The sequence below is a fragment of the Heptranchias perlo genome, chromosome 2 (assembly GCF_035084215.1).
Source record: "Heptranchias perlo isolate sHepPer1 chromosome 2, sHepPer1.hap1, whole genome shotgun sequence".
Taxonomy (NCBI): Eukaryota; Metazoa; Chordata; class Chondrichthyes; order Hexanchiformes; family Hexanchidae; genus Heptranchias; species Heptranchias perlo.
In genome coordinates, this window is record NC_090326.1 from 84,656,380 (window position 1) to 84,668,827 (window position 12,448).

Genomic DNA, 12,448 nt, shown 5'->3' on the forward strand with positions numbered 1-12,448 from the left:
CACTGATCTACTGCATATTTTCCTTACTTTACATAATGCTGGCGTTCGTTATCTGCGCATGCGCAAACGCCTTTACCAAGATGGCTTCCGGCACATGTCACGCTAGAAGCGTGCGCATTCTGGACGCCATTTTGGGACCTTAGGAGGCCGCGTAGTGCCTAAAAAAACAGGCGCTACCCGGCCCAATTTGTAGCCCCTTGCCTTGAGATCAAGACGACTCTTGCACCAGCCAGGCACATAGGGTTGCCAACTCTGGTTTGACGTATTCTTGGAGATTTAATCATGTGACATTTGATTACATGGCATTCAATCATATGACACCGCAACTGATGCTTAATCACATGACATTTGATTACGTGACATTTGCCCACTGTTTGCAAATGTTAATGTTTGCAAACCTTAGTTCAGTGTCTTAGTATCACCAAGCCCCAAATAAAATATTTGAATTTTTGTTTTGTAGTGAGATGAATAGCATAATTTATAAATCAAAGATCACAAAAGAATAGCAAGATTTAAGGATAAGTAATGTTTAAATAAAAACTACTTCTGTGACGTTTCTACAGTATTGACTGCAACGAGAAAGAACAGGTAAATTCCACTGATTCAACAAAAACATCATTGATACAAGTAACTTTTCTAATTTTTTCAAAATTTTACTTCTAAGTAAAGTTTTCGTACAATTTTATGACTTTTTATAATAAACAGCAAGTTAAAAAATATTAAATAAAACCCAAACCAAACCTAATTCAATTCACTGACTCCCACACCCCACTGCTGAAGCTCAGCTTCAGGGAGATGAGGTGCAGTCCTCAGGGAACAGCGCCAAAGCTGACTGACTCCCGTAATGAAACACATTATAAAAAAGCGTACATCATAGGCCGACATGATCTCTCCCTCCCTCCAGTTTGTTTCTCTCTTCCCCCAGTTTGTGTTGCTCTCTCTCTCCCCCTCCCTCCCCAGTTTGTGTTGCTCTCTCTCCCTCCCTCCCACAGTTTGTGTTGCTCTCTCTCTCTCTCTCCCTCCCTCCCCAGTTTGTGTTGCTCTCTCTCTCCCCCTCCCTCCCTTCATTAAGATGGAAAGTGAAGTAGTCCAATCCGAAACTAGGATCCTAAATCTCAACAAAGGAAACTACGAAGGTATGAGGAGTGAGTTGGCTATGATAGATTGGAAAGCTTCATTAAAAGGCGTGACGGTGGATAGGCAATGGCTAACATTTAAGGAACAAATGCATGAATTGCAACAATTATACATTCCTTTCTGGCGCAAAAACACAAAAGGAAAAGTGGCCCAACCAAGGCTAACAAAAGAAATTAAGGATAGTATTTGATCCATATAAAGTTTAGAGTCATATGAAGTTGCCAGAAAAAGTAGCAAGCCTGAGGATTGGGAGCAGTTTAGAATTCAGCAAAAAAGGACCAAGAGATTGATTAAGAGGGTAAAAATAGAGTATGAGAGTAAACTTACAAGTGGACTGTAAAAGCTTCTACAAGTATGTAAAAAGAAAAAGATTAGTGAAGACAAATATAGGTCCCTTACAGTCAGAAACGGGAGAATTTATAATGGGGATCAAGGAAATGGCAGAGCAATTAAACAAATACTTTGGTTCTGTCTTCATGGAAGAGGACACAAATTACTTCCCAGAAATGCTAGGGAACCAAGGGTGCAATGAGAAGGAGGAATTAAAGGAAATTAGTATTCGTAAAACAATAGTGCTGGAAAAATTAATGGGACTGAAAGCCAATGAGTCCCCAGGGTCTGATAATCTGCATCCCAGAGTACTAAAAGAGGTAGCCACGGAAATAGTGGATGCATTAGTTGTCATCTTCCAAAATTCTATAGATTATGGAACAGTTCCTGCAGATTGGAGGATGGCAAATGTAACCCCACTATTTAAAAAAGGAGGGAGAGAGAAAACAGGGAACTACAGCCTAACATCAGTAGTAGGGAAAATGCTAGAGTCTATTATAAAGGATGTGATAACAGGACACTTAGAAAATATCAACGGGATTAGTTAAAGTCGACATGGATTTATGAAAGGGAAATCATGTTTGACAAACCTACTGGAGTTTTTTGAGGATGTAACTGGTAGAATAGATAAGGGAGAACCAGAGGATGTGGTTTATTTGGATTTTCAGAAGGCCTTTGATAAAGTCCCACATAAGAGGTTAGTGTGCAAAATTAAAGCACATGGGATTGGTGGTAATATACTGGCATGGATTGAAAATTGTTTAACAAACAGGAAACAGAGAGTAGGAATAAATGGGTCTTTTTCGGGGTGGCAGGCAGTGACTAGTGGGGTACCGCAGGGATCAGTGCTTGGGCCCCAGCTATTCACAATATATATCAATGATTTGGATGAGGGAACCAAATGTAATATTTCCAAGTTTGCTGACGACACAAAATTAGGTGGGATTGTGAGTTGTGAGGAGGATGCAAAGAGACTTCAAGGTGATTTAGACAAGTTGAGTGATTGGGCAAATACATGGCAGATGCAGTATAATGTGGATAAATGTGAAGTTATCCACTTTGGAAGGAAAAACAGAAAGGCAGAATATTATTTAAATGGTGATAGATTGGGGAATGCTGATGTACAAAGAGACCTGGGTGTTCTTGTACACCAGTCACTGAAAGCAAACATGCAGGTGCAGCAAGCAGTTAAGAAGGCAAATGGTATGTTGACCTTCATTGCAAGAGGATTTGAGTATAGGAGCAAGGATGTCTTACTGCAGTTATACAGGGCCTTGGTGAGACCACACCTGGAGTATTGTGTGCAGTTTTGGTCTCCTTGCCATCGAGGGAGTGAAGCGAAGGTTCACCAGACTGATTCCTGGGATGGTAGGACTGTCGTATGAGGAGAGATTGGGTCGACTCGGCCTGTATTCACTCGAGTTTAGAAGAATGAGAGGGGATCTCTTTGAAACGTATAAAATTCTGACAGGGCTAGACCAGACTGGATGCAGGGAGGATGTTTCCCCTGGCTGGGGGGTGTCCAGAAAGAGGGGTCACAGTCTCAGGATACAGGGTAGGACATTTAGGACTGAGATGAGGAGAAATTTCTTCACTCAGAGGGTGGTGAACCTGTGGACTTTTGTACCACAGAAGGCTGTGGAGGCCAAGTCACTGAATATATTTAAGAAGGAGCTAGATAGATTTCTAGACACATAAGGCATCAAGGGGTATGGGGAGAGAGCGAGAACATGGTATTGAGATAGAGGATCTACCATGATCATATTGAATGGCGGAGCAGATTCGAAGGGCCGAATGGCCTACTCCTGCTCCTATTTTCTATGTTTCCCTCTCCCAGTTTGTGTTGCTCTCTCTCTTCCCCCCCCCCAAGTTTGTGCTGCTCTCTCTCCCTCCCTCCCCCAGTTTGTGTTGCTCTCTCTCTTTCCCCCCCCCCAGTTTGTGTTGCTCTCTCTCTTCCCCCCCCCCCCAGTTTGTATTGCTCTCTCTCACCTCCCCCCCAGTTTGTGTTGCTCTGTCTCTCCTCCCCCCCAGTTTGTGTTGCTCTCTCTCTCTCCCTCCCTCCCCCACTTTGTGTTTCTCTCTCCCTCCCCCTCCCCAGTTTGTGTTGCTTTCTCAGGACTCACGGATTTTCCAGGCGACTTTCGTTAGTCCTGAAGCCACCAACCTCACAACCGGTAACAAAGCAGTGAGTTCCGAACAGCGCGGTGATAAGCAGAGACCAGATAACGCAGATTGGCTGCAAGCCACAACAACCAGGGTATTGAGCATGTGCGAACCACGCATACCAGAACTGTTTTTCCCAGATCGCCAGCAGCAGCGCTCGGGACACCAATCATCCATTCCGGTAGACTCCCGCCGAAAGCGGGAGGGTTGGGAATCTTACATGCACAGAAGGAAAGTGCAGATACAAGGCCCATGCAACTGCCAGGATCATTATAGAGCATGCCATTGGTATCCTGAAGCAGTGCCTCAAATGCTTCAATGGATTAGGGAGGGCTTTGCAATACAGACCTGCCTCCTGCATAACTTTACGATACAAAGAGGCCTGCCAAAATAAAGGGAGGCAAGCCACCTTGCAACTGAAGCCCAAGCAGGGCACTGACAATGATGCAGATGGTTCCATATTGTTACTTCTGTGGGGTGGATTTTAATTTTCAGGCGGACAACTGGCGAGTGCACCAGCCAGCTGCCCATGCCAGGAGCGAAGAGGCCAGAGCTACCTTGAGGCCCGGACCTCATTTAAGTAGAACCGGTAAGCTGCCCACCCCAAATGGGCATCCTGATACAACTTGCTGGATTCACACCAGCATAGCAAGATAAATACTGGGATGGGTCGGGTGGTGGAGGGCGGCTCATGATTTTGATGGGGGGGAGCCCAGAGTAGCAGCAGCCAGATTATTTTTGTGGAGCCCAGCAGTGCCTAGACTTTTTTATTTATTCGTTCATGGGATGTGGGCATCACTGGCAAGGCCAGCATTTATTGCCCATCCCTAATTGCCCTTGAGAAGGTGGTGGTGAGCCGCATTCTTGAACCGCTGCAGTCCGTGTGGTGAAAGTTCTCCCACAGTGCTGTTAGGAAGGGAGTTCCAGGATTTTGACCCAGTGACAATGAAGGAACGGCGATAGTCGGGATGGTGTGTGACTTGGAGGGGAACGTGCAGGTCGTGTTGTTCCCATGTGCCTGCTGCTCTTGTCCTTCTAGGTGGTAGAGGTCGCGGGTTTGGGCGATGCTGTCGAAGAAGCCTTGGCGAGATGCTGCAGTGTATCCTGTGGATGGTACACACTGCAGCCACAGTGCGCCGGTGGTGAAGGGAGTGAATGTTTCGGGTGGTGGATGGGGTGCCAATCAAGCGGGCTGCTTTGTCCTGGATGGTGTGGAGCTTCTTGAGTGTTGTTGGAGCTGCACTCATCCAGGCAAGTGGAGAGTATTCCATCACACTCCTGACTTGTGCCTTGTAGATGGTGGAAAGGCTTTGGGGAGTCAGGAGGTGAGTCACTCGCCACAGAATACCCAGCCTCTGACCTGCTCTTGTAGCCACAGTATTTATATGGCTGGTCCAGTTGCGTTTCTGGTCAATGGTGACCCCCAGGATGTTGATGGTGGGGGATTCGGCGATGGTAATTCCGTTGAATGTCAAGGGGAGGTGGTTAGACTCTCTCTTGTTGGAGATGGTCATTGCCTGGCACTTGTCTGGCGCGAATGTTACTTTCCACTTATGAGCCCAAGCCTGGATGTTGTCATTATCTGAGGGGTTGCGAATGGAACTGAACACTGTGCAATCATGAGCGAACATCCCCATTTCTGACCTTATGATGGAGGGAAGGTCTTTGATGAAGCAGCTGAAGATGGTTGGGCCTAGGACACTGGCCTGAGGATCTCCTGCAGCAATGCCCTGGGGCTGAGATGATTGGCCTCCAACAACCACTACCATCTTTGTGCTAGGTATGACTCGAGCCACTGGAGTTTTTTCCCCCTGATTCCCATTGACTTCAATTTTACTTGGGCTCCTTGGTGCCACACTCGGTGAAATGCTGCCTTGATGTCAAGGGCAGTCACTCTCACCTCACCTCTGGAATTCAGCTCCTTTGTCCATGTTTGGACCAAGGCTGTAATGAGGTCTTGAGCCGAGTGGTCCTGGCACAACCCAAACTGAGCATCGGTGAGCAGGTTATTGGTGAGTAAGTACCGCTTGATAGCACTGTCAACGACACCTTCCATCACTTTGCTGATGATTGAGAGTAGACTGATGGGGCGGTAATTGGCCGGATTGGATTTGTCCTGCTTTTTGTGGACAGGACATACCTGGGCAATTTTCCACATTGTCGGGTAGACGCCAGTGTTGTAGCTGTACTGGAACAGCTTGGCTAGAGGCGCAGCGAGTTCTGGAGCACAAGTCTTCAGCACTACAGCTGGGATGTTGTTGGGGCCTACAGCCTTTGTTGTATCCAGTGCACTCAGCCGTTTCTTGATATCACGTGGAGTGAATCGAATTGGCTGAAGACTGGCTTCTGTGATGGTGGGGGTATCGGGAGGAGGCTGAGATGGATCATCCACTCGGCACTTCTGGCTGAAGATGGTTGCAAATGCTTCAGCTTTGTCTTTTGCACTCACGTGCTGGACTCGTCCATCATTGAGGATGGGGATGTTTACAGAGCCTCCTCCTCCCGTTAGTTGTTTAACTGTCCACCACCATTCACGACTGGATGTGCAGGACTGCAGAGCTATGATCTGATCCGTTGGTTGTGGAATCGCTTAGCTCTGTCTGTAGCATGTTGCTTCCGCTGTTTAGCATGCATGTAGTCCTGAGCTGTAGCTTCACCAGGTTGGCACCTCATTTTTAGGTACGCCTGGTGCTGCTCCTGGCATGCTCTTCTGCACTCCTCATTGAACCAGGGTTGATCCCCTGGCTTGTTCTTAATTGTAGAGGGCTTTTCTGAGGGCCTATGAAGCGTACGTTTTTTAGAAAGACTATTAAAGCGGCTTTGTCTTCCATGGCCAGTCAGAGTTTTGGGGGAGCCCACCAAGTAATTTTGGGATGCATATGTCTCATTTGAATTGCTGATCTCGGAGTTTGAGTGAGAGTGAGAGAGACAGAGAGAGTGAGTGTATCTGGTGCTGAGGAGGCACGGAATGTGTTTCATAATTTTTTGGTAAATTTTTGTTTATACTTTGGAAGTAGTTCCAGAAGCAGTTCTGCGTGTCCTAGTATTTAAAACCCACCCCACTAGATAAACAAGGCAGATTGCACAACAGCAGAATAACAAAAAAAAAGCATCTATGCTCAAACTTATGGTGTGTGACATTATTTGTGGCTGCTGGATCCTTTTTAATGCTTGAGGATGGACCATGAAGGCCATTAAGTGGAAAGCTGCAATTCAGGCCTATGAAGGCAGGTTGACTGACTTAAGATTATGCGAGATGTGGGAAGGGGGATATTTCGCATCCAACCCATTTTGTGTGGACATCACAGAAAGAGGCGAGACTGGTCGGGATGATGTTATTTTCTGGAAATCTCTCCAGTTCTGCCTCAGTCACTCCAACAATTTGTACATGTGCATGCTAACATACCAGGACCTGATCCTGGCGAAAGAGGGGCCCGCTAGAATTTAAAAGGCCGGTTTCCCTATGTGAATAGATGGCAGAGTTCTTGGCCGTGGGAACTGAGGTGGAGTTAGGGGTGCATCTATGGGGAGGGCAGGAGTTGTACCCACCTCAAAAGGTCTCCCCGGAATAGTTTACAAGATGTTATGCACAGGTCACTGTATTACCTCAGTTGTTTGGAAAAAATGTTCAAATGTCAAGCCTGTAATTATCAGTAAAATGAATACAAGTGACTAATTTAGCTCTGCTATTTTCAGTTCACATGGAATAAGATTTCGGCAAAGTACTGCCAATGTTTTCATGTGTGATTATCAGAACACCAAATAGTACATTTTACCTCCAGTTTAGAGTATTGCTTTTGATATGTTTGCCTTTCCTTCAGTGCATTGTTTCTTGTCTTGAACAGGTCAACAACTTCGATTTACCTCAGGAAATTGTGCACCTGGTGGAGGCAATTGAAAATGTTAAACTTTCAGCTTTGTATCCTGTCGTCGTGACTGTGGTAGGTACATAAAAGCACGCGTACTGTGTTCCCTGTAGAAACTTGCCTGATTTATTTACCTTTAAGCTGTAGAATTCACTCTTCAAGAACTTTAAAACACTGGGTAGTAGGTTAAGGAATTCAACACACGTTTAAGATATTTGGGGTTCAATTTTGCTGGGAACTTGCGGGTACGTTGAGTGCGGGGGTGGGGGGGGGGGGGGGCGGCGGCTCTGAAAATCAGGGAAATTCCGTTCGGGTTCAGAACCTGACTCCAACCCGCAGACTTTCAGGTTCCCCACTGACGCGTCTGGGTGTGCGCGCGCCTCCCGAATGCAGAAGTCCCAATGGCAATTAAAGCCGGCGGGATGTTACTTGAAACAATTGTTTAGATAGTTTAAGTAGTTGAACCACTTAATTTTCTCCACGTTGAGGCAGGAGTGTGATTTTCAAGCATCCCGTGCTGTGGGAAACACTCCATGTTGCAACAGACGTATTTCGGCCAGCAGCCAGTGGGACATTCAAATGCTTATTTGACAGATGGGGAGCAAAGGTCACTTATTGCAGCAGGCACTCAATTCTTTCAGACCATGTTTTGGCTGCGCGATCTTTGTGTTTTCACTGCAAATTCTTACTTTCCACTCAAAATTCTTCTGTTCACATATATTTAACTACTTTGTGGACCCCCTCAAACTCACACCGTCAGGATGGGGGGGCGCCATGGCTGCATTCACCACTACATCCGAGGACAAGCAACATCACCAGCCTCGCCAGGCACGGCGTCCACCTCCGCCATGTGGAGCTCCATAACACAGTGCTGCGCCACAGGCACCTGCACAAGAGCACGGAGGGCAACAACAGAGGTGCTGCTTGAGGAGGCCCCATCCACATCTGCAACCCACATGGAGGAGGAGGAGGAACCCATGGGCAGGGCAATGGCTCACCTGGCTGCTCGTGAGGCCAAGGAGTCACTGATATGTGAACGGTTCTCCTAACATCAGAAAGTGTGAAGAGTCCAGCCCACACACCACCTGGAAAGAGCATTGTCCACACCAGGCCGTCCACCCCTCCCTGCACAAAACAGTCCTGCAACTACACATACACCCACTGTAAAGTGACCCAACGAATGGCATCAAGTGTCGCCGTTCACGGTGAAGCTCATGAAAGGGCCCTATCACAAAAGCCAGTCAAGAATGGGCAAGACGTGGCAGCAGTGGTGACAATCATAAAATTTAATGTCACTTTAACAAAAACTAAATGTAAATATAAAACATGACAGTCTGTCAAACACTCTTTGTGCTCACAAAGCCTTCGTCTTTCTCTTACGACTATTTCTACGTGGTGCATCTCCTGTGGCTGCAGCAGAGGTAGTGACAGGTTGCTCATGTTCATGCCCTGACTGCTTAGATGCTTTGGACCTACGCCCTCTGGGTTCTGGAGCCCGTGAGGGCCCCTCCAAAGACTGCTCCGCCTGCACCTGTGCAGGGGCAGACTGGGCCACCTGGAGAGGAGGAAGCATTGCGGGTACTGGTTGAGAGGGGGGCAACGGGTGAGACGTGGGAGTGCTTCGAATGACATTCCCACATCAATGTTCCCTTTCACCATCATCCCTCCCCTGGGCGAGGGCCACATCACACCTACCATTCTGCTGGACAGCAGTTTGGAGGATATGTATGATGCCTTGTAAGGCCAGTGCTAGTGCATCTGTCTGCCTGTTTAAGGCGGCAGAATGTTGTTCACTGTGAGTCCGAACGGCCGTTGTCAGGGCCTGAATGGACTCATTTGTGAGCCGTGCTTGAAGCTAAATGGAGGCTAGCCTTCTCTCCATTGCAGACATTCCCGCATTTACCTGTGACAGTATCTCAGAGAGTTGCTCATGTCCCTGTGACAGTATCTCAGAGATTCCCTCCCGTACCTGTGCCACCATTCCAATCATGCAGGAGTTGGACTCCTCCATCCTATGCACTATTGTGGAGAGTGTGGGTGGCACCTGTTCCAGTACCTTGCAAATGTGCTGCTGTCCCTCGATCATTGTCCTGCTGAGCAAAGCCTGGAGAGGAGTGCTCCCACCGACACAGACTCTCCACAGCTGCCCCTGCCACCAGTGTCTGCTCGTGCTCACGTGTGTGGTAACTCACCAGGTGCCAACCCAACTAACCGAGGTGTGAGTATCTGCGCTGGTGGATGGCTTGCTAAGATGTGACGGTGCACCCTCAGAGGCCGGCAGGTCCTCTGAGGAATCGCTCTCTGCTGTCACTGTGGTCACTGAAGGCATGTAAGAGAACAGAAGGCAATATTAAGCATCATCACATATGTGTCATGTTGCGATGAGCATACTGAGGTGCTGACATGTCAAGGCATGTTAACATCAATTCATATTGTGCCTGATGAATGTTAAAATTGTGTCACCAGACGTCTGTGGGTTGTCAGTCTCGGCGTCCCCGATGGACGGGCACTCGAGGGCTCGGCTGAGCTCCAGCGCCTCCTGCTCCGCGTCCGTAAGGACGATGATTTGTTGCGGCCCCTCTCTGGTCCTCGCCCTCTCCCGTGCATTCTGGGCTCTCTTCTCCTATAAGGGGAGAAAGAACAGACGTGTGAGAGAGTGATGGTGAAGTGGCCAACCGATGAATGCATTGGTTTGGGTGAGACTGACCGTCAAAGAGATGCATCAGAGGGTATGAGACAGAGACATCACATTGGATGAGGATTGGGTTGCGTGGTAGTGGTGGGGTGACTAATGGGGAGGTGAGAAAGTGCAGGTAAGTTGAGGATGAGCCTTAAGTGGGTGTGAAGAGTGATGTGATGGAGTAGTGTTGGCAGTGCGGAAGGAGTTGGTGGGAGGGGAGTTATGTGGAAGACGGAATGTACGAGAATGAGTAAGTGTACTCATTTTTGCTGACCTAGTTGGGTCATTGAAACATTTCTTGCACTGGACCGAGATGCACGAGATGTTGCTGCTGCTGGTGACCTCCTCTGCCACCTCGAGCCAGGCCTTCTTGGTGGCAGAGGCAGGCTACTTCCTCCCGTCCGCCGGGTCAAACAGATCCCTCCTCCTCCTCACCCTATCCAGTAACACCTGGAGTGAGGCATCGTTGAATCTTGGAGCAGCCTTGCCCCTGTGCTTCTCCATCGTGGTATGTGGGTTTTTGCTCCAGGAAAAGCCATTGGAGGACTGCCCCTTTAAATAGAGCTCCTCCAGCTGACAGCCTGTGATGCGGGTGTGCAGTCCGCATGTTGCGCAGTTTTCGGACAGCAAACCCGGTAGCCATGTTAAGTGGCACCAATTGAATAGTGATCGCGTGGGGAGCGGACATTTTTTATTGGGTGGGTTACCCATGTGCCCATTCACCACCCCCCCCCCCCCCCCCCCCCCTCCCTGCTACCATCCTGCCTCCACTCTAATATCGGGGCCTTGAAATTTAAATAGGACTCAAATGTTCAACAAAAGGGCACAGGGAGTAGGAATACATTTTCAGAATATTAAAAGTATCTTGATCACACTGGTGCACTGGAAGTGCGTTGTGGGAAATCCAGCATTGTGAGATCCAAAGTAAAATTTCACAATAAGCGTAATTCTGTGATTTTGCGATTGCAGTGGGGAATGGCACTTACTGAGATCGTCTCTTGGGAAATCATTGGGGTGCACCCCATAATAGTCCAGCCATCAATTTTAATCACTGTCTGTGCACCTACAATTTCCTGAGATGAACTCCGTGAGTGTTGCTTCCCACTGGAAGGGCTGGATTACGGAATTACCCCGAATGTTTCATTCAGAAGTAACTTTAGTATTCTGAAATACATAACCACATATTATTTGTTATGCATTTCTTAAGTAAGTAGTAACAGCTTAACAGTTGAGCACTGCTCCCCGAGAGCTAATGTTTGTTACCAAACAACAAGTACTGCAATATAAAGTGCTGGAAAACACTCAGCAAGTCAGGCAGCATCTGTGGAGAGAGAAACAGAATTAACGTTTCAGGTCGATGACGTTCATCAGAATTGGAAGATGTTAGATATGAACAGTTTTTAAGCAAGTATGGAGCCAGGGAAAAGGGGGCAGGAAAAGAACAAAAGGGAGAGGTCTGTGATTGGGTGGAGGGCAGGAGTGATTGAATGATAAAACTGATGACGGTGCAAGGCAAAAGGAAGTGAAAATGAGATGTCTGGAAATAAAAGATGGCTCCAGAGGTGGTGTAAATGGTTACAGCAGAATAGCTGTAAGTCTTCTAAAGGAGCTTAGTGAATGAAAGCAACACCAACAACAACTTGCATTTATATAGCGCCTTTAACATAGTAAAACGCCTCAAGGCACTTCACAGGAGCGTAATCAAACAAAATTTGACACCGAGCCACATAAGGAGATGTTTCCAGCATTTTCTGTTTTTGTTTCAGATTTCCCGCATTTGCAGTTTTAATTTTTATTTCAACAGTAACGTCAGGTTTTCCCAGTAAGACAGAATTGCGTGATCATCATGGTCTACGCTTAACATAAAAGCTCCTCAAATAACTTTACCGCAAACAGCAATTGATACTAGCTCAATTGCTAAATTTAAATCTGAGATAGATAGCTTTTTGGCGACTAAAGGTATTAAGGGATATGGGCCAAAGGCAGGTATATGGAGTTAGATCACAGATCAGCCATGATCTTATCAAATGGCGGAGCAGGCACGAGGGGCTGAATGGCCTACTCCTGTTCCTATGTCCTATGTCCTTGGCTTAAAGGACTAAGAATCTTTTTTTTAATATTCGTTCATGGGATGTGGGCGTCGCTGGCGAGGCCGGCATTTATTGCCTATCCCTAATTGCCCTTGAGAAGGTGGTGGTGAGCTGCCTTCTTGAACCGCTGCAGTCCATGTGGTGACGGTTCTCCCACAATGCTGTTAGATAGGGAGTTCCAG

The 12,448-nt window shown here is 47.4% G+C and overlaps 1 protein-coding gene across 1 annotated transcript in view; it reads left to right on the forward strand.

Moving 5' to 3' along the window:
* The window catches only part of crppa (CDP-L-ribitol pyrophosphorylase A), a 324,300-nt gene that overhangs the window by 134,982 nt on the left and 176,870 nt on the right, over positions 1 to 12,448 (forward strand). Inside the window, exon 8 of the mRNA XM_068003843.1 lies at positions 7,476 to 7,571. Coding sequence (XP_067859944.1) covers positions 7,476 to 7,571 — 96 coding nt within the window. The remainder of the gene's footprint in view (positions 1 to 7,475; positions 7,572 to 12,448) is intronic.